The sequence below is a fragment of the Tupaia chinensis genome, unplaced genomic scaffold, assembly GCF_000334495.1.
Source record: "Tupaia chinensis unplaced genomic scaffold, TupChi_1.0 Scaffold138322_1, whole genome shotgun sequence".
Taxonomy (NCBI): domain Eukaryota; kingdom Metazoa; phylum Chordata; class Mammalia; order Scandentia; family Tupaiidae; genus Tupaia; species Tupaia belangeri.
The window spans coordinates 2,319,717-2,341,328 of record NW_006198219.1 but is presented as its reverse complement, the minus strand read 5'-3'; the positions used below and the strand labels follow the sequence as shown (position 1 = coordinate 2,341,328).

Here is a 21,612-nt window from a genome sequence, read left to right as displayed (position 1 = left end):
TACCCTTGATTGCCGGTGTGCTTCCTTTTTTTTTTTTTTTTTTTGGAGAGGTTTTTGCTATAGGGTGAGTGCACTCATCAGAGAGACAGAAATTGAGAAATCACCCCCCGGGGGGGATGGTCACGCCACAATCCCTTCTCCTCCATTCTCCTCTCAGGATCTCGGGCATGCATGCACATGCGCCCTATATGAGTTTAAGCCACCGGGTCTGAGACTTGAACTGTGGTTGACTACATGGGAGTTCAGTGACATAGCCATTATGCTAACTGCTGGTCTCTGGCCGGAGGTCTTTATCATCATGTTTGCTACCACTGTGCTTCAAGGGATGTGCTTTGCAGTTGTATTTGTAAGTGTGGTGCAGGGGAGGACAGCAGGGAGGCCAATAAGATCATGGAGATCTGTTTCCCGCTGCTTTCTGAAGGCCACATTTCCCCTTTAGTTGGAGTGGTGGTGCATTTTCCAAATGCTCAGGTCCAACCTGAAGTAAAAATGTGCAGTGGGCATTACACTTACTATGCCTGACTCTCTTGTATGGGTTCTTTGACCCTTCGGGTGTCTGTTCCCACTCTTGTCTTTTCTGGCAAATGTGTGTTCTCACATTCACACTTTTAGACTTTTAGTAGTGGTACCTCATAATCATGTCAGGCAGCATTGGCTGGAGTCAAACAGACCCACCCAATGAGCATAAAATTTGGAAAGCATCAATGTCCACTGAAGGTGGGCAGGAGCTAAAAGAAAACGGACTTAGAGGTGATAGATATCCAGCCAGGGCCTTCATCAGCTTGGGGTAAATACGTGGCACCGCTAAAGTCCAGCAAGCCAGTACGAGTGGGTGCCAGGAATATAAGGGGTCTTAAAGAAGTTCATGAGACATGTGTATTATAAAAAGGAAAAACAAAACAAAACAAGAAAAACTATGCATGGATTTCAATTTTGTTTTTGCACCAACATAAACTCATACTTTAATTCTGCTTTTCCACGAACTTATTAAAGTCCCTTTATATTTCCTATCTAACAAAACTGACATTTCATCATACAGAGTAAATCTCATATTACAGCTAGAATACCTTTTAAATTCAAATACCTTTAAGGTGAAGTTGTCCAAGGAGAAACACTAACGTGTGAAACAGCATGGCATGGGGTTGTATGACATAATCAGTAACAACAGACTTACTCAGAGGCATAGAACAGGCAGCATCTGTAGGCTCTCAAACAGAGGTCTAAGAAATCAACCAATGAGATAGCAGCAATTTCTGATTAGAAATGATAAAAGTGGGGGCCAGTAGGAGGTATGGTGGTTAACCACAGTACACATAGCCAACCATGGTTCGAGTACTGGCCCCAGTGGCTTGAAACATGCTGGGCATGTGTGTGTGTGTGTGTGTGTGTGTGTGTGTGTGTGTGTGCCCAAAATCCCAAGAGGAGGATAGAGGAGAAGGGATTGTGGAGTGGCCATCCTCCGGGAAAGGGGGGTTGTTTCTCCCTCTCTGTCTCTCTGTCTCTGTCTCTCTGATGAGCACATGCACTCTATAGCCAAAAAATCTCTTTAAAAAAATTATACAAGCAGATGCTACCTTATATTTACCTTATATGCTTTCTGTCCTCTTGAATCAAGTACTTTCATGTCTGACATGTGGCTAAAGTAGATGTAGCATTTGGTGAGGTGGGAAAAGAGAATTATGGTCTAGTCCTCATAGCATTTTTCATTTAAAAACTCACCAGGTTTTTGCCTCCGGCCCTCCCGCGTATGAGCTTGTTTTCGGAAATGCTGGCTGCATCGTTTTCCATTGCCGTGGTGGCCTATGCTATTGCAGTGTCTGTAGGAAAAGTGTACGCCACGAAGTATGATTACACCATCAATGGGAACCAGGTATGGCTGCCCCTTTGCCAAATTGGTTTTATACAGCTGAAAACAACAAACAAACAAAACAAACATAAACGGGAAAAATTGTGGTATTAGCTGGAGAAGGGGTTGGTTTCTCCTTCAAGTCTTTATTGGCTTGGTTTCTCTCTTGTGCTGGCTAACTAGCAATTATTTAGGGTGGCACGGGGACACACAGATTACATGACTTTGCTTCTTAAGAAATAAGTTGGGTGGCATGGTGGTTAAGGCACTGTATCCCATAGGGTTAACTAAGCAGTTTGAGACCTGGACCCAACAGCTTCAAAATCACTCTACGCTTGGGTGCATGTGGGCCCAAAATCCCAAGAGGAGAGTAGAGGAATAGGAACTGTGGCAAGGCCATAAACCCATTAGGGGGGAGCTTCATTTTCACTTTTTCTCACTCTGTCTTTCTCCAGAGAGCACATATGATCTACGGAAAAAAAACTAAAATAAGAAAAAAAGAAATAAGTTGAAGAAAGCCTAATTTATTTTTTAAGAGGTTTTTGTTTGTTTGTTTGTTTTTTGCTTTAGGGTATGTCTCTCTCTCACCAGGGGGAGAGAGAGAGACAGAGACAGTGAAAGGGACAGTTAGTGAGAGGGAAAGTGAGAAATCACCCTTTAGGGAGGAATGGCCATGTCCTCAATCTCCTCCTGGGACCTTGGGTATGTACTCACATGCACCTGGTGTGAGTTTCAAGTCCTTAGGTCCAGCACCATGGCCCACTATGTGGGAGTCCAGCAACAGAACTGTTAAGCCATCTGCTGGCCCCAAAGAAAGTCAAATTTTAAAAGAGTTCATTTACAGGTCATAAATAATATTCCAAGTTTACCTATTAGGTTATCACTTCTTTGTGTGACCTAGTATCTCCTGGTAAGCTTTTTAAAAGGGAAGGTATAAAATGACAAAATAGTGAACAAGCCCATTAGTAATAGTTGTGACCATTTTAAACTGAGATGGTTCACCGTGCAATTACTATAATATAATAATGTAATATAATAGAAGTTTTTGTAAGTGTATGATACATTGCCAGGCTAATTTTACACTGGTTGCAAATTTGCAAGTTTTATACCCATATGTTTCTGAAAATACAGCATAGCAATTACAGCAGTTAAATGATTAGTAATCAAGTAGAATAACAGTTTATTAGTCATAACATGCTTCATAGCAAACATCTAACTATAGAAAAGTATTTTATGTGAGAGCTGCAGATATGTCACTTATCAGGCAGTTAAAAAGCATTTTAGTAAGAGATTAGATTCTATTTCTCATCAAACTTAAAAATGGTTGAGAATAGTAAATCCTCTCTTAGATTCAGTTTTATTTTAGTTTTTAGAGATTTTTGCTTTAGGCCATGAGTTCTCTCACCAGAGAGACAGAGAGGGACAGAGAGACAGAAAGCAAGAAACCACCTCCCCCTGTGAGGGATGGGCATGCCGCAATCCCTTCTTCCATTCTCCTCTTGGGATTTTGGGCACACACGCACATGTGCCTGTTATGAGTTTTAAGCTTGCTGGGTCTAGGGACTCGCGTCTTGGTGGAATACATGGGAGTTCCGTGATGTAACCATTACACCATCTGCTGGTCCCTCTTAGGTTCTATGGAGTCCAAAGTTCTGGTGTCCTACAAGGACTCCAGGTACTTTTTAAAAATTTTTATTAATTTTTTTATTATTATTTTTTAGTCAAATTTTTATTAATTTTTTTATTATTATTTTTCAGTCTGACCAGAGATAGACAGAGGGGGAGAGAGAGAGAAGAAAAGTGAGAATGCAAGACACCAAGTCCGGAGCTCAAACTGTGGTCAGCCATGTGGGAGTCTAGTGCCACATCCACCTGTTACCCACTGGCCCCCAGTCCCAGGTACCTTTAATAGTAAACATTAGATTAGGCTACTAGGCAGTCTGGATTTAGGAGTCTGCTTTCTTATTTTATTTTAATTTGTTTTAGAGGTTTTTGCCATAGGGTGTGTATGCTCGCCAGAGAGAGAAAGACAGAGACAGAAACAAGGAGAGGGAAAGTTTGAAATCAGCCACTCCCAGGATCTTGGGCACACATACATACTTGCCTGTCATGATTTTCAAGTCACCAGGTCCAGAAGTTGAACTGTGGTCAACAACTTGGGAGTCCAGAGATATAACCACTATGCAATCTGCTGGCTCCTGCTTTCTTATTTTTTCTTTTCCAGAGGATTCATGTGCTTGCTTAAGAGTGATAGAGAGAGAGAAGAAAGAAAATGTACCCCCAGTGAGACCTGTTATACGACAATCCCTTTTTCTTCCATTTCTCCATTTTGTCATGATTCAGGGCATGCAAACACGTGTCTGGTATGTATTTAAAGCCACTGGAGCCAGGCATCAAAACACAGTCAGCCATCTGGGATCCAGCTCCCTACACCCAGTACCCTACACTTAGGGTTTATCCACTGCACTATTTTTTTTTTTTTAATTTTGTCAGAAATCGTGTGCTTGCCAAAAAGACAGAGAGAGAAAGAGAAAGCATTCCCCAATGAGGTGTGGTTATGTTATAATACCTTCTCCATTTCTCCATCCTGTAGTCATTTCAGGCATGCACACACCCATTCCCAGCATTTTTTTCAAGCCACTGGGGCTAGGACTCAAACCACATGATCAGTCAGATGGGATTCAGCTGCCTAAACCACTAGGCCACAGAACTGGCCCCAGAGTCTGCTTTCTTAATGTACTCCCTTAAACACTTGGTGAGGGTCTTGCAAAGATTCTATTTGTAGCATCACTGTCATCCAGTGTCTCCCTTAGGAATTCATTGCCTTTGGGATCAGCAACATCTTCTCCGGATTCTTCTCTTGCTTTGTGGCCACCACTGCCCTGTCACGCACAGCTGTCCAGGAGAGCACAGGGGGGAAGACACAGGTATGGAACAAAAGCTTGGTAATATCTGTGGCAAAGAATGAGTCAGGAGAATGGTGGCTCAGACACGGTTGCACAAGAGCTGGACAGGATGACTGACCCTTAAAAAGTGAAAGACATATGTCTCTTGATCAGATTCAACTGGATTCTGTTCACCCTCTTGAACCACTCCTTCACTGTAACATTGTGAAATGTACTTAAGATTTTCTGATTCAGCTATGTTCATCTCTCTTCGTGTCGGTACTCACCTGGCAAATAGCTACACTTACCCATGTTTTCAGGGACAAAAACAGCTGACAAGGAATTAGTAATGAAGAATGCTGGTTTTTATCAGTTCGTTATCTGGGGATAGAGAGGGCTTAGTAAAAAGTACTTCAGGGCTTTGTGAGTTATTATATTTTGAAGAAAATGAAAAGATCTATTCACATTTCCTTTACAAGGATCAGGAACTTCCTTCAGAGGCCTTTGGTCCCATGGAACCGCAGTTTGCTAGCCAAAAGTATTTTCATTGTAACATTTTGGAATTTCTTACTAAGGTTTTTGTTCCTGAACTTCTGAATGTGAGTTTCATCTTGCCTTTAAGATGTGGTTTTCGGCTGTCTTTGTAAGGTGGTCAAAAACCAGCATCGTAGTTAATCTCTGGATAATCCCTCCTTGAATTGGCCAGAAAGCTCAGGAGCCCTTCCTAAAGGCCACGCTTTACAACCGGACACCAAATCAGATATGCCAGATAGACTGGACTGGGGAACTGTGTTTCTGTTATGCCTTGAGGGTTTTTCTTCTCCTAGCATAGAAAGAACTATTATTTAGGAATAAAAAGTGCATTGAGACTATTAAGGAGAACAACAAACTAAAACTAAATATGTAAAACACACACAGAGTCATCAACTAGGATTTTATGAAGGTGGAGACACTTACAAATAGATATAAAAGACAATAACTGAGAAAACAGATGACTCCAACTGTGACTTGGGGCAGGGGTGGCATGGCTTTCATTGTCCTCACGGTGAGCACAAGGCTCCTTTCCTATTTATAATGGCGCTCGTGGCAGACTTGGTAGAATTGATCACTTTTTAATTTTTTTCAGAACTATTTCTTTAATTTTATTTCTAGGCTCCTTTTGAACAAAAATTTAATTTTAACTTTCAAAATTTCTCTTTTTTTTTTGGGGGGGGAGACATTTCTAGTTCTGAAGGAGCAAGTAAAATAACATAGCCTGTGTCAGGAGGCATGACCAGAGGTTTGTACTTTAGAAGAATAGGTCAGAGCTCATTTCCAGAGCAGTGCCCATTTCCGGCTGCAGCTGTCAGCAGTGGGAGTTTCTGCAGCTTCCATTCCAGATGGAGCATTGATAAGCCTTCTAGAGCACATGGTCTTAAGTGGGTGCAGACACATCTCACGCTGCTGATGTCCACTCTCCTGTTGTTACTGCCATGCTCAAAGGAGGCACAGGCTGGCCGCCTCCGTAAGAATGCCCATGTAAAGCGACCTCCTTGGCAAAGGGTTTGGGGGATAATGGTGTTCTGGTAAGTTAATATCTCCTGCCACACACTGGCATGTATTATATTTAGGAATGAAGGATGCCAGGATTTCAGCGCTGAATAATGAAACAAGTACAGAAATGGCTAGATATTTAATTACTGAAATGTACACTAAGTTCTGGGGTTAAAAGTCTAAGTGACTGGGACTGAAAGCCAGGAACTCAGGACCGAACAAATTGAATGGCAGGTCTTCTCTTTTTTTGCTTCCCCTGTTTTGTTTTTGTTTTTGTTTTTCTCTGATGTTGGAAATCTCAGTTTCAGCACCTATAAAATGGCAATAATAACTATATCCATCTTGCAGGGATAGTGTGAAGATTACATAAGAAAATGTTTAAAAAATCCTAGCACATACTTCTAAATTCACATTGTTCCACTCCTCAAGATATAAGTAGCATCTTAGTATCCAAGATCAACATATTGTGCCTGGCATATAAGCAGCACAGCATGTATTTGCAGAATGAATAAATGGAAGAGGGAGTGCTGGTGGATATTAACTGTTTTCACCACTTGTACGTGTCGTAGAAGAGCTAAACATTGAGACCTGTTCTTTCTCCTGCCCTCATCTGACTCCTAATGACTCATGAAAAAGTAATCCTCATTATAAACTACTGTCTAACTCTGCTTACCTTCTCACTTAGCAAAATAATTTTCTAGAATTGAATCCACTCATAAAGTCAACAGAGTTTTCTACAAACTAGGCTTATAAAGCAAGTACAAGTAATTGATCTCTCACAGAATTTTTTTTTGACTTTTGCCATAGGACATGTACACGCTCCAGAGACAGAGACAGTGAGAGGGAGAGTGAGAGTGAGAAATCACCCCCTAGGGGGGATGGACAGGCCACAATCTCTTTTCCTTCATTCTCCTCCTGTGGATCCAGGGCACACACGCACATGCACCCAGTGTGATTTCCAAGCTGCTGGTCTGGGACTCAGACCATGGTCAGCCATGTGGAAGTCCAGTGCCTTAACCACCACAACACTTGCTGGCCCCACCTCTCATGGATTTTAATATAGTGTCCAAAGTTAGCACTGGGACATAATTAGAGATTTATTTTTACATATGCTTGGTCACTAGGTGGCCACTCTCCTGGCATGAGTTGGGCAGTTGCTGAGTCCCTGTCCCCAAACCTCCATATCTCCTCCCAATTCACAGAACCTTACATCCACAGGTAGGTGCAGGTAGCTCAGTAAATATTTGTTAAGTAATTGTATGGGGGGAAGGAAGGAGGGAGGAAGGGAAGGGAAAGGAATGGAAAGGAGAAAGGGAGGAAGGTAGGAGGAAAGAGGGAGGAGAGTGGAAGGGAAGGAAGATATTAGCATCTCTCCTTAGAAAGGAGGGACAGAAAGCTCACCAGGGTACTGGGAACCTGGAGATGTAGTGCTAGAAAAGCATAGAAAAGGGACCAAACGTAGAACACAAGCTTTTAGTACATATTATATATAATATTGCCTCAAGCTGACCCGACTATAAGCGGGACCTAAATGAGCAATTTGCCAGATGAAGTGAATGTTTTCTGACAAGGTTTTCCATTTCCATTTGCGGCGTCTGTCTCCTTTAACCCAGACATCTTGCACTGGGCAGTACTTGCACTCAACACACCTCTTTCCTGCTGCTTCCGCTCTGATTGCGTTGCTCTGGCTCTCTGTCTCCTTTTCTCCTCTGTTTCAGAGCTTCTAGCTTCACCTCCACCAGGGCCCAGCTGTCTCACAGAGAATTCACTGGTCATCTAATCAAACCAGAGAATAGTCCCAACCCTCTCAGCCTCTCTCCTGACTATTTACGGATCTTAGGAAAGCTTTCCTTGCAGCGAAGGTAAAAGTTCTGCAGCTTCCTTTTACCCCTGCTTGTGTCTCTCCTCATCCCCTATTTTGGGCTGCCCTGGGGCAAAGCTCAGGCTGGGTTTGTGGAACTGTCAGAAGAAACAAGAGCTATAGTCTCGCCTCTCAATATGCCAGTTTGGAATTTAGAATTTGTGACAGGGCAGGCATGTTTATTTATTCTGAGATTCTGGGAGTCATGTGCTACGAGTATCAGAGTTGCTATTATGGCTGCTGCTTCAATGATGAATCAGATACACGCCATAGGAATTTATTTCTGAGTATGACAATAACCTCTACTGTTGGGGAAGGGGATGGTGGTCTGTGTTTCCTGGCATGGTAAATAGCTAGAAGGTTGGCCTTCTGGACTGACATCAAAACTACAGGTGTGTAATATATCCAAATGAAATCAGGTCAAATGGGCTTTATTTTAGCAGGCTCAGTCTCCACGTTCTCTTTAAATTTTCTACCACAGTACATATGTGAGATTTCTATTTTTGTTCAGTTTTGTAGAGTTGTAGCAAGTAATTCTCATCTCTCTCCATAGTATGGAGCAGAAAAGGACAGACAGGGTAGCATCAAATGTGCTCATAAACACACTTTCTCCTGGACACACCTAGCCAGCTAGCAGCAAGACAAACCCTCCCAGCAAGGGAGCAGGACAAACCCTCTTCATGGGAAGTGTGTGTCTTTCAGATTGCTGGCATCGTCTCAGCTGGGATTGTGATGATCGCCATTGTTGCCCTGGGGAAGCTTCTGGAACCCTTGCAGAAGGTATAACCCTGCTTCTCTGCACATGGATTGCATAATTTCCCTTCACTGTTCTGCTACCAGAGAAACAACAAGAGATTTAAAAATCATCACATGGAAAACTATTCTCCCGAATAACACTGCCTTCCTTGTCTGTCTTGGCAGTCGGTCTTGGCAGCTGTTGTAATTGCCAACCTGAAAGGGATGTTTATGCAGGTGTGTGATGTTCCTCGTCTGTGGAGGCAGAACAAGATTGATGCTGTAAGTCACCCACCACCCAGTTTTCTCTGAAATGAGATTTGTTCTTATGTTCTTGTTACATCACTTTGTCTTCCTGTCTCCTCAGTCTTATTGCACTCTGGAAACCCCAGAGTAGAAATTAGAAGCATTTTGTGAGGATCTCGAATCTCTCGGAAGACTCATTTCCAGCAATAATCCCATATAAGGCTCATTCATACACTTTTTTTACCTTCTAAAGCAAAAAACAAACAAAAAAATTTTTATAAACCCTAGTTTGGGAGGACCAACATAAAACAAAAGCAAATTATGAAAATCCATGTTCATTTTAATTCTGACTGAAGTAAACTTCATAACTATTCTGAGGAACTGTAAACACCAAAAGCCATATCCTTTGGCATTCTGCTGTAATTTAAGCCAGTATAAATGATAGGAATGAGAAAACTTTCTCTTTTTTTTTGGAGAGGTTTTTGCTATAGGACGTGTGTGCTTGCCAGAAAGACAGAAAGAGACAGAGAGATAGAAATTGAGAAGTCATCCCCCAGTGGGGATGGCCATGCCACAATCCCTTCTCCTCTCAGGATCTTGGGTACTCATGCACATGTGCCCGGCATGAGTTTAAGCTACCGGGTCCAGGACTCAAACCAGTCAACTATTTGGGAATTCAGCAACATAGCCATTATGGCAACTGCGGGTCCCAGAATGAGAAAACTTTCTATGTATGAGCATGGAAAGACCTCCAAGACAAATTGTTATGAGAAAAAGAAACCATAATGAAAATGCTGGGGAGAGACACACAGAGAAGTGAAACAGGATACACCAGTATAAACTTGTACTTTAATTCCATCTATCTACAAACTTTTGGAAGTCTCCTGGTATTTCTCATTGGCACATAATAATTATGCATATATTGGAGGTATAGTGTCATTCGTCAGTACATGAGTCCAATGTATAATGATCAAACCAGGATAATTAGCATATCCATGATCTCAAACATTTATCTTTTTTAAAGTTTTTTTTTTTTTGAGAGAGATTTTTTGATTATAGGGTGCGTGCACTCACCAGAGAGACAGAGAAACAAAAAGTGAGAAATTACCCTCCAGGGGGGATAGCCAAATTCAATCCTTTTTCCTCCATTCTCCTCTTGGGATTTTGGGCACCTACGCATATGTATCCAGTGTGAGTTTTAAACTCCTGGGTCCAGGACTCAAATGGCAGTCGACCACATGGGAATCCAGCAATGTAACCATTATACCATCTGTTGGTCCCGCTCTTAAACGTTTATTACTACTTCGTGTTGGAAGCATTCAAAACCCTCTTCTAGATAGTGCGAAATGTATAGTAAGTAACGGTTCATTACAGTTATGCTGCTGTGCTACAGAACTAACTGTTATTTCTCTTATCTCACTGAAATTTTGTATCCATTAACCACTATCTCTATCTCCCTTCCCTCTCTAGTAACCACTATTCTATTGTCTACCTCTATGAGGTCACCTTTCTCAGTGTTTGCATATGAGTGAGAAAGCAATTTTTCTCTGAAAAGCTGTAATTTGTTTGTGTATAATTGATCATGTTTTTACAGGTAGTCTATCACCTGATGGTACCTGATGAATTAATACAGTTCTTTTCATTTCCGTTTTCCCTAGGTTATCTGGGTGTTTACATGCATCATGTCTATCATTCTGGGGCTGGACCTTGGTTTACTAGCTGGCCTCATATTTGGACTATTGACTGTGGTCTTGAGAGTTCAGTTGTGAGTAATGTAAATTCTTGATTTCCTATAACAGGATAACAAACCTTAAGCTTTCTTTCTTTCTTAATTTGCCAGAGGTAGACAGAGAGAGAGGAAGAAGAAAGTACCTCTCTCCTAAAAGGGATGGTCATGCTGCTATCTCTTCTCCTCCATTTCTTCTACCTGTTGAGATTTTGGGCATGCATGCACTTGTGTGGTGTGTGTCTAAGAACTTTCCCTAAGTTCACATAGCTTGTAAGTGGCGAAGCCAAGATTTGAACCCAGATATATAGTAACCCTACATCTCTGCACTTAGTCACAAGCTCCACATCTGTGCTCTCCGTCTCAGTCATGGTAAGACTAAAAGATACATGGTTCAGCCAAAGACTGAGGTTGCTTTTCTTCTTTAAATGAGATAAAGTATTTGAGGCACTGTGCCCAAGGTTTGGAATAGACAGCTCTTAAATTTGAGGAGGGGACTTCAAACGGGTTATAGAAAAATGACATTAAAGTGCAAGTTTATTTTGGTGCCAAAAAAATTGAAATTGGTCCACAGTTTTTTATACTATGATCTTTCCACGAACCTTCTGGAGGCTCCGCATACATTTTATTTCATTTTTCTCTTCTGAAGCTAAGTCACACAAAAGGTATGTAACTCAGAAAAAGAAAGCTTCAGAAGAGCTGGTTACAGCCAGCATTCATTCACATTTATCCAAGAAGGCTTATGCCTATAAGCCACACAATTATGTGGAGAAAACATAATGAGCTCATATGCAGAATGAAAGCAGCAAAGACACAATTGAAATAACGGAAAACAACTCACGAGGGATCCTGCAAGTGGATTTTTTTGTTGTCTTTGGTTTTGTTTTGACTCTTGAGGGGCTTTAGTTCCGTGCCCTCCTGGGCCTAGAGGGGAACAGAGCCACTCTCCCTTCTCTATGCTTTTGTTGACTCTCCCAGACTTCTGGCCCTCTCTCAGCCTGTGCTTAGGCCATGGAGGAAAAAAAAGCTGGAAAAACAACATAGATGCCTTCCGTGTAGCATAAGCTCACCTCTCCTGTTCCACCGATCAGTGTGTGTCCTTACTCTGGCATGTTGGTGCCTATTCAAAAGGCTTATGTTTTCTGCTTCAGCACTGTAAATAGTTGTCTGGGGCCGAGGGAGTTCATGAGCTCCCAAAGTGCCCAATTTGCTGCTAGGACATAACTCAGAAACTGTCCTTAGAAGCTGCTGCCTGTCATGCTGTATATGCCTCAGTGTCTATTTTTTCCTGTGTGGGTGTGGTTGGGAGAGAAGAGTTTTATAGACACAGACTAGTTTATAAGCTTTAAATTAAAAAATCAGCACAATACAGTATGCCAAGGAAAAACTCACGGCACATTTTAGCTGCTAGTTTGGTAACTTGGCTTTCAGCCAACATGCAGCAGTGTCCTCCACAGTATTTAAGTTTCAGTAATTACAGTGCTGACCCAGAGAGCACAATGTGCAAGGTACCCTAAACAGATGCTCTTTCTTCAGGAATTGTATTGGGTTATCGGAAGAGTCATGACACACTTTTGTATAGAAAGACAGGAAAACATGTTACGACTTTTCCAACAACCCAATATTTAGTGGATATCCCCAGTCACACTTGAAGAATCATGGAATTTATCTGATTGCATCAGGAATGGGAAACCAGCACTATGGCTGACAGGATGATCTTATTTCTGGTTCTTCCAGGCTCTGAAAAAAGAGATAAATTTGATTACCCCACAGACTCTACATACTTCATCAGGGAGTTGCCATTAGTCACCAATAAGTACCAGACACTGAAGGCCCGTGTATTAAAAACAGAGGCTGTGCTGCCCTTTATCTTGGGGCCTTTTCTGACTTCTCTGAATCTCAGTTTATTCATCAATAAAAATAAGGATATTGGGATCAGCAGATGGCATAATGGTTTCATCGCTGGACTTCCATGTAGTCAACTGTGGTTCAAGTCCTGGACCCGGTGGCTTAAAACACTCTAGGCGCATGTGTGTGTGTACCCAAGATCTCGAGAGGAGAAGGAATTGTGGCATGTTCATCCCCCTGGGGAGTGATTTCTCACTTTCTGTCTCTCTCTGGTGAGTGCACATGCCCTGTAACAAAAATCTCTCTAAAAAAATTTTTTTTTAAAAATAAGGATATGGTCCAGACACAGTGATACAGACAGTAGTGTATTGCACTGGAGTCCCAGAAGCCATATGGCTAACCATGGGTTTGGATCACCAGCCTGATGGACCTGAAAAGATGCCCAATATGCAGAGGTACCCAAGATCATGATTAACTAAAGGACTGGGGGAAGGGAATTGTGGCATGATGAGACCCTGTTTCAGGTGTCTGTCTCTCTGTTCCTCTCCCATGCACATGCATATAATGAATTTATTTTTTATTATTTTTTTTTAATTTTCTGGAAGGGAGATTCCAGAATCTTTTTTTTTTTTTTTTGAGAGATTTTCGCTATAGGGCGTGTGCGCTTGCCAGACAGACAGAGAGAGACATAGAGACAGAAAGCGAGAAATCACCCCCCCAGAGGGGATGGTCACGCCGCAATCCCTTCTCCTCCATTCTCCTTTCGGGATCTTGGGCACGCACGCACATGCGCCCAGCATGAGTTTTAAGTCACCGGGTCCAGGACACAAACCATGGTCGACTACGTGGGAGTCCAGCGACATAGCCATTACGCTAACTGCTGGTTCCCCATATAATGGATTTTTTTTAAAGATAATACTGTTAAGCTTTATTTAGGAAGGACCTAAATATGATTTAACATGTATGAACTCTTTGCTTATCCTATAAGTTGGTATGCACATGCAAATATGATGCTCATTATTTCTCTCAGCCATCAGAAGAGTCACAGTTCCTCCTTCTCCTCCAATTCCACACAAACACCAGCTGTTCATTTCAGAGTTAGCTACCGGAAAATGTCATCTACAATACAGACAGACTCTAAAACAACCAAATCCTGGACTCTCATAGATTATATTCCTTTTTAACTTTTTAGTCCAAGATATGGCTATTCCAAAAAACCCTAACCTTAATTTTTCTTCTTTTAGCCCTTCATGGAATGGCCTTGGAAGCATCCCCAGCACGGACATCTATAAAAGTACCAAGAATTACAAAAATGTAAGTGCCTTTATGAGACATTTGCTAGTCTTGGGTTTACTAGCCTAAGATTTCAGAAATTGCATACGGTATTTCTCTTTTTGCATGTTAAGTACAAAATAGTCAAAGTGGAAGACTTCTGTTGGAAAAGTGCTTTAGTCCACTGGGAGCCTCATGAAAGCTTTTGACCCAGAGTACCTTCTACAATCAAAGCCTATATGAATGTAGTCTGTGCTAGATAAATGTCATTTTAATGGAAGGCCACTGTAAGAGGATTACCTATTAAAAATAATAGGTAATTAGATTATTTCCAGATGTTCAACTAAAATTTTCTCTGCTATGTAATCCTATCCTTTATAAAACTGCCTGAAATCCCTTGTAAAATTTTCTCCATTCATATCTAACAAGAAAAATTCAAGTTCTCCATCACTAAGACCTTGATATTTTACTTTATCCTTGGAATTGGAAGAAAATAATACATGATATGGAAAATGAAAAAGAAAGAAATCAAACATCCCACTGATGAGGTTTAATTGTGTCACCTGCACATAAAATTGCTTAGTGACTACTAGGGGAAATAAAGATGAAAAAGCAGAGAAAATAAGTTGAAAAATATAAGTTTTGAAAAAAATAAACCCTATGAAGCTGTAGTTTTATTTAACTTTATTGAAAAAAAAATCTAGGACACAGAACCTGGAATTCTAGTAGTTGCAAAATAATTTATTTCCATAATATTTCTACTATGCTGAGCCAACTTGCATAAAAAATTATTTAATAGATTTTTTTTTTGGGGGGGGGGCGGTGCTGTAGTATAGTGAACTAGGGAACTCCCTAGTTCTGAGTTCTAGGCTCTGTCTGGGTGAGATGTTGCCCAAGTCAATCTTTCAGGGTTTCAATTTTCTCATCTGAAGGTGCTACAGGAAAATTGTTACCATTCATAAAGACTAGAAAAGTCTATGATTCTGTGGGTTCTACTTTTGGTGTGACCACGGTGTATTATAGTGAGAACAAACAGAAAACGTCACAGACCTCAGTTCTTGCAAATTCTCTTCATTTTGTCTTTTTTTTTTTTTAAAGATTTTAAAGATTTTAACAAAATAAGAGGGTCAATGGTATGAACTTGAGGTAAATCATATTATTGTTCTGAGTCTCAGTTTCTTCAATCAGGAGACTTAAATTCTAAGACCTTTCTCACTTTGACCTTCTGTGGGACTATAGAGGTTCAAGAGTTTTAGTAACCCATTGTTTCCCAACTGGGATGAAGCCCCTATTCAAGGAAAGTTTTCTGCTGTCCAGCTCTTCTGAGCAATTGAGAGATGGTTATTTGCTAAGTAGCCAAAATTTTAATTACATATTTGAGGCCTATAGTTGTTTAATCTTAGACAATTTTTTTTAATGCCAGATTGAAGAACTTGAAGGAGTGAAGATTCTTAGATTTTCTAGTCCTATTTTTTATGGCAACGTTGATAGTTTTAAAAAATGTATCAACTCCACAGTAAGTATTTTATTCCTAAAAATTTGGTTTCTAACTTCCTTTGAGTCTTCATTCACTCTCCCAGCAGTTGTCTCCAATTGGGAATAAGGCTCTGTGCCCTTGCATAGTTTAAATATGTCCCCAGTTCCCAATTTATGTGCTAAGTATTGTTGGGATTAAGAGGGTGAAAACTTGATCTAATTATGGGATTGAAAGGTGGGACCTTTGGGGAGATTAAGGTTATCAGACTGAGCCTCCCACATGATTGTGTTCTGGGGGGGTTTATAAGGAGAGGGAATGACAGATCACAGACAAGCTCTCCTGCCTGCCACCATGTTGTGATACAGCTAGAAGACCCCACCCTGGACCTTGGACCTCCAAACCGTGAGCTAAATAAACCTCTATTTTTATAAATTACCCAATTTCAAGTATTGCCTGTTAGAAATAGAAAGGACTAGCACAGCCCTACTAATTTTGTGTAGGCTATTATAACGTAACATTCTTGCCCTCAAATAATTTATAATATATTTGGAGATAGAAAAAAATACGTATGTTAAAATTTAGGTAGCAATAATTACAACAGATGAAAACACTAGAGATGTTTCTGGGTATAATTTGAGTTAGTTATAAATAAGTAGTATAGACAGTAAAAGTTAAAACATTTTTCACTTCCTCATTTATTGCAGCTTTATTCACAATAGCTAAGATATGGATCAACCTAAGTACCCAACAAGTGAGGAACAAATAAAAGAAAATGTGGTTGGGACCAGCAGATAACCTAATGGTTACATTGTTGGACTCTCACAAAATTAACCATGGTTCGAGTCCTGGACCTGGCGATTTAAAATTCATGCTGGGCACATGTGTGTTCATGCCCAAAATCCCAAAAGAGAATAGAGGAGAAGTGATTGTGTCATGGCCATCCCCCCGGAGGGTGATTTCTTGCTTTCTGTCACTCTGTCCCTCTGGCAAGCACACGCACCCTGTAGTCAATAAATAAATAAATACACACACACACACACACACACACACACACACACAATTGAATACTATCAAACTATGAAATGATGAATTCCTGTTATTTGAGGTAACATGGATGAACCTGGAGCATAATGCTAAGTGAAATAAGCCAGGTTCATTAGCAGAAGGTAAAAGATTTGCTTTGCTTAGAAATAGTTGTAATGGTAGATAGCTGTAAAGGAGAAGGGTAGAAGGGGAGAGCTTGGTTAATAAATACAAGAGTGCATGCAAATAAATGGGTGGGTTATAGAGTCCTACAGCACAGTAAAGAACATTGGTTACGATTCAATGTTATTTCAGAATAACCAGAAGAACAGATTTTAAATGTGTACTATACAAAGTAATGATAAATTTTGGAGATGGTGGACATGTTTCTTTTCCTTATTTAATCATTACACATTATATACATACTTTGAATAACCACACTGTACCTTACAAAGATGTTCAATTATTATATGTAAAGCAGAAATTACCATAAAATTATTTTTCTAAAAATTATTTATTATTATTTTTTAAATTTGACCAGAGAAGAGAGAGAGAGAAAGGGAAAGTGAGAAAGCAAGCACTCAGGTCTGGGACTCAAACCACGGTCAGTCATATGGGAGTCTAGCATCTTAACCAACATGCCAGCTGAACAATAAAATTATTTTAAAAAAGAGTTCCTAGAGAGATTCATGTTAATTGGACTATCAGACTTCGTGTGGCAGCTGATAGAAGGACATTATGTCAGATGTTTGGGGACAACATGAGTTAAGAGGAGAAGTTGGGAACGGGTAGTGGGGGGGGGGTGTTTGCCCAGTTAAAGAGTGAAAAGTACTAGAGAATTTGTCCAGGCATCTCCATCTTTGCCTGTGGTGTCCCTTCTGGGTTCAGCTTCATAGCTGCTAAGCCCAGGGCCCCCCCTTCCAGACGCCAGTGCTAGTCTCTCCCTGTTGTTCTTCTCTGTCCCTTCCAACCTTTTTTCTCATTTTTTTTTAAAAAGCCTTCTGTTCCCTTCCTTGTGCCTTTCTCTTGTTAATTTGTCTCTTTCCATCACCCAGAATCCATCCAGGCATCTCTATCTCTGCCTGTCGTGCTACTCAGTTTTCTGTTTTTAACCCAATTTTATTTTCTTCAATGTGATTTGTTTTTTCTCTTCTTTTTGTCTAGTTATTTCCTTCTTTTCCCATTGCTTTTTCTTCCTCTTTCTGATTCCTATTTTCATTTTCTTTTACTTTACTCTCCTAATTTGCTGCTCAGCTGTTACCCACTGCCTAGAGAAGTCTAGGTGCACAGTAGCTAAACATCTGAATATTGTGAGTTTTAGAGAATTCTTTACCCCTCACTATACTGGTTGTAAAAAGAGTGAAACTCTCCTTCATAAATCCAATTTCAAAACTTCTCCTGTGATTCCCACATAGTAGAAGGGAGAAAATGACACCAAATTATTTCACATTAAAGGAAACACACGAGTTCAGAGAAGTCTAGGTGCACAGTAGCTAAACATCTGAATATTGTGAGTTTTAGAGAATTCTTTACCCCTCACTATACTGGTTGTAAAAAGAGTGAAACTCTCCTTCATAAATCCAATTTCAAAACTTCTCCTGTGATTCCCACATAGTAGAAGGGAGAAAATGACACCAAATTATTTCACATTAAAGGAAACACACGAGTTCAAGAATCCTTCTCCAACAAATTAGCCAGAAGTGAATACATTACCAAATGACTAAAAATTGGACAAGAGCCTCAAGGATGAGAGAATCAAGTAATATATATCCTGTAAGGGAACACTGTAACTCGTCTCCATGTAGGGAGGATATTACCAACATGTCAGAAAAAGGATTTAGAATATTTATGGTAACAAAACTCTATGAGATACAAGAGAAAAGAGACATTGAGCTCCAAAAGATGAGGAAGTCCTTCCACGATATGAAAGAATTGGGCACCATAAAAAAGAATCAAATGGAACTATTAGATATGAAGGCTATAATACAGGAAATCAAAAACACCCTTGAAAGTATTAAAAGCAGGTTAGACCATGCAGAAGATCAAATCTCAAAAGTAGAAGACAAAACCTCTGATCTAAGAAATTATCAAAAAATTATCAAAAATACTGAGACGACAGCCAAGAAAACTAAGGATAATATTTGAGAAATACTAGATACCATGAAATGCTCAAACATTTGAATAATGGTATCCCAGAAGGTGAAGAAACTACAAAAGTCATTGATAATCTATTCCACGAAATCCTGGAAGAAAACTTCCCAAGTCTAGAGAGGCACTCAAACATCCAGACCCAAGAAATACAAAGAACCCCAAATAGAATCAATCCAAGAAAATCCTCTCCAAGTCACATCATAGCTAGATTGGCCAAAACTGCAGACAAAGACAAGATACTAAGATTGGTGAGAGAGAAATGTCAAGTTACTTACAAAGGCTATCCCATCAGGCTAACACTAGATCTCTCATCAGATACAATGCAAGCAAGGGAAGAATGGGGAAATAAGGGCCAGCTTGTGGCATGGTGATTAAGAGTACTGGACTCTTACATAGCCAACTGTGGTTTGAGTCTCAGACCTGGCAGTTTGCTTTCTCACTTTCTCTCTCTTAGTCCCTCTCTGGTCAAATTAAAATAAGTAAATAAACAGATAAAATTAAATAAAAAACAACTCTTAAAAAAAAGAATGGGGAAATATATTCAAAGTGTTAAATGAAAACTAATTTCAATCAAGAATCTTATACCTGGCAAGATTATCCTTCATATGGGAAAAGAAGATAAAAATGTTCTCAGATAAAGAAAACCTGAAAGAATTTACCAACTCCAGACCAATTCCAGCTCTTCAAGAAATTAGGAAAGGAGTACTATACCAAGAAAACTAGATAGACAGCAATAAAAGAATTTAAAAAAAATCAACCAATATTATGGCCAACTTAAGGGACAAGTCTGGAAATATCGATAATAATGTCAAATGTTAATGGATTAAATTCTCCGATCAAGAAACACAGACTGGGAACCAGCAGTTAGCATAATGGCTATGTCGCTGGACTCCCACGTAGTCGACTGCGGTTTGCGTCCCAGACCCGGTGGCTTAAAACTCATACCGGGCGCGTGTGCGTGCGTGCCCAAGATCCCGAGAGGAGAATGGAGGAAAAGGGATTGCAATGTGACCATCCCCCCTGAGGGGTGATTTCTCGCTTTCTGTCTCTATGCCTCTCTCTGTCTGTCTGGCGAGCGCATGCGCCCTATAGCGAAAACCTCTCCAAAAAAAAGAAAAAAAAAGAAAAAAAGAAACACAGACTGACTGAATGGATTAAAAATCAGAAACCCTCCATATGCTGCCTACAAGAAACCCATCTCATAGATAAAGACATACATAGATTAAAAGTGAAGGGCTGGAAAAAGGTATTCCACACAAATGGAAACCAAAAGAGAGCAGGAGTCACTATACTGATTTAGGAGAAAATAAGTTTTAAGACAAAAAGCCATAGAAGAGACAAAGAAGGGCATTATATAGTAGTAAAAGGGCTAATTCATGAAGAAGATATAATGCTTCTAAGTATCTCTGCACCCAACTCGGGAGGACCCAAATATGTAAAGGAAAGATCTAGATCTAAAAGGAGAGATAGACTGTAACACAATAATTGTTGGAGATCTCAATGCCCCATTATCTTCTTTAGACAGATCAAAGGCAAAAAAATAAGCAAAGAGATTCAGAACCTAAATGATACCATAAATCAGATGGACTTCATAGATATCTATAGAACTTTCCACCCAAAAAACACAAAATATACATTTTTCTCAGCCCTGCACGGTACTTTCTTGAAGACTGACCACATGACAGGGCACAAAAACAGCCTTTACAGATTCAAAGGCATAGAAACTATATCCAGCAATTTCTCCAACAATGATGGAATCAAGCTTGATATCAATCTCAGGAAAAATCATCAAAAACACACAAAACCATGAAAACTAAATAACCTACTTCTGAATGACTTCATGACTACTGAAAAGATTAAGACTGAAATTAAAAGATTCATGGGACAAAAAGATAATGAGTGCATAAATTTCCATAATCTATGGGACACTGCAAATGCAGTCATAAGAGAGAATTTCATAGCAACTAGTGTGCATAAGAAAAAGATGAAAAGGTGTCAAAAGGACAACCTAACATTGTGCAACAAAAAATATCCAAAAAAATTCCAGGAGAAAAGAAATAATAAAGATTTGAGCAGAAATAAATGAAGTACAAAATAAACGAACTATACAGAAAATAAATGAAAACAAAAGCTGGTTCTTTGAAAAGATAAACAAGATAGACACACCATTAGCTACACTAATTAAGAAGAGAGAGAAAGGAACCAGATAAACCAAATTCACAATGAATCAGGCAACATTACAACAGAACTAATAGAAATACAAAACATTATCAGAGGATACTATGAATGACTATATGCCAACAAACAAAAAAAACCTGGATGAGATGGACCAATTTTTGGACACATGCAATCTACCAAGATTGACTCAGGAGGACATAGAAAGCCTGAATAGACCCATAACAAGCAATGAGATTGAATCAATAAAAAATAACCTCCCAACAAAGAAAAGTCCGGGTCCCAGTGGCTTCACTGCTGAATTCTACAAAACTTTTAAAGAAGAGGTAACTCCCATTCTACACAAACCATTTTTAGAGATCCAAAAGGAAGGAACCCTTCCGAATCATTCTATGAAGGCTTCATCATTCTCATTCCCAAAACAGTTAAGGATACAACAAAAAAGAAAACTACAGACTTGTATCTCTGATGAATATAGATGCAAAAATTCTCAACAAGATACTTGCTAACTGTATTCAACAGTATATACAAAGGATTATTCATCATGACCAGCTAGGCTTTATCCCAGGGATGCAAGGACAGTTCAACATATGCAAAACCATAAATGTAATACACAATATTAACAAGAAGAAAGATAAGAACCATATGATTATTTCAATCAATGTGGGAAAGGCATTTGACAAAATACAACATTCTTTCATGATTAAAACTTTCAGTAAAATTGGCATAGAAGAATCATTTCTCAGCATAGTATAAGTCATCTATGTAAAACCTATAGCTAACATTATACTGAATGGGGAAAAGCTAAAAGCTTTTCCACTAAAAACTGGTACA

General features: G+C 39.8%; 1 protein-coding gene across 1 annotated transcript in view; it reads left to right on the top strand.

The window, feature by feature from the left end:
• The window catches only part of SLC26A4 (solute carrier family 26 member 4), a 64,787-nt gene that overhangs the window by 27,352 nt on the left and 15,823 nt on the right, over positions 1 to 21,612 (top strand). Inside the window, exons 9-15 of the mRNA XM_027765414.1 lie at positions 1,723 to 1,870; positions 4,660 to 4,773; positions 8,828 to 8,905; positions 9,047 to 9,142; positions 10,765 to 10,871; positions 13,925 to 13,994; positions 15,376 to 15,468. Of these exons, the coding sequence (XP_027621215.1) occupies positions 1,723 to 1,870; positions 4,660 to 4,773; positions 8,828 to 8,905; positions 9,047 to 9,142; positions 10,765 to 10,871; positions 13,925 to 13,994; positions 15,376 to 15,468 (706 nt within the window). The remainder of the gene's footprint in view (positions 1 to 1,722; positions 1,871 to 4,659; positions 4,774 to 8,827; positions 8,906 to 9,046; positions 9,143 to 10,764; positions 10,872 to 13,924; positions 13,995 to 15,375; positions 15,469 to 21,612) is intronic.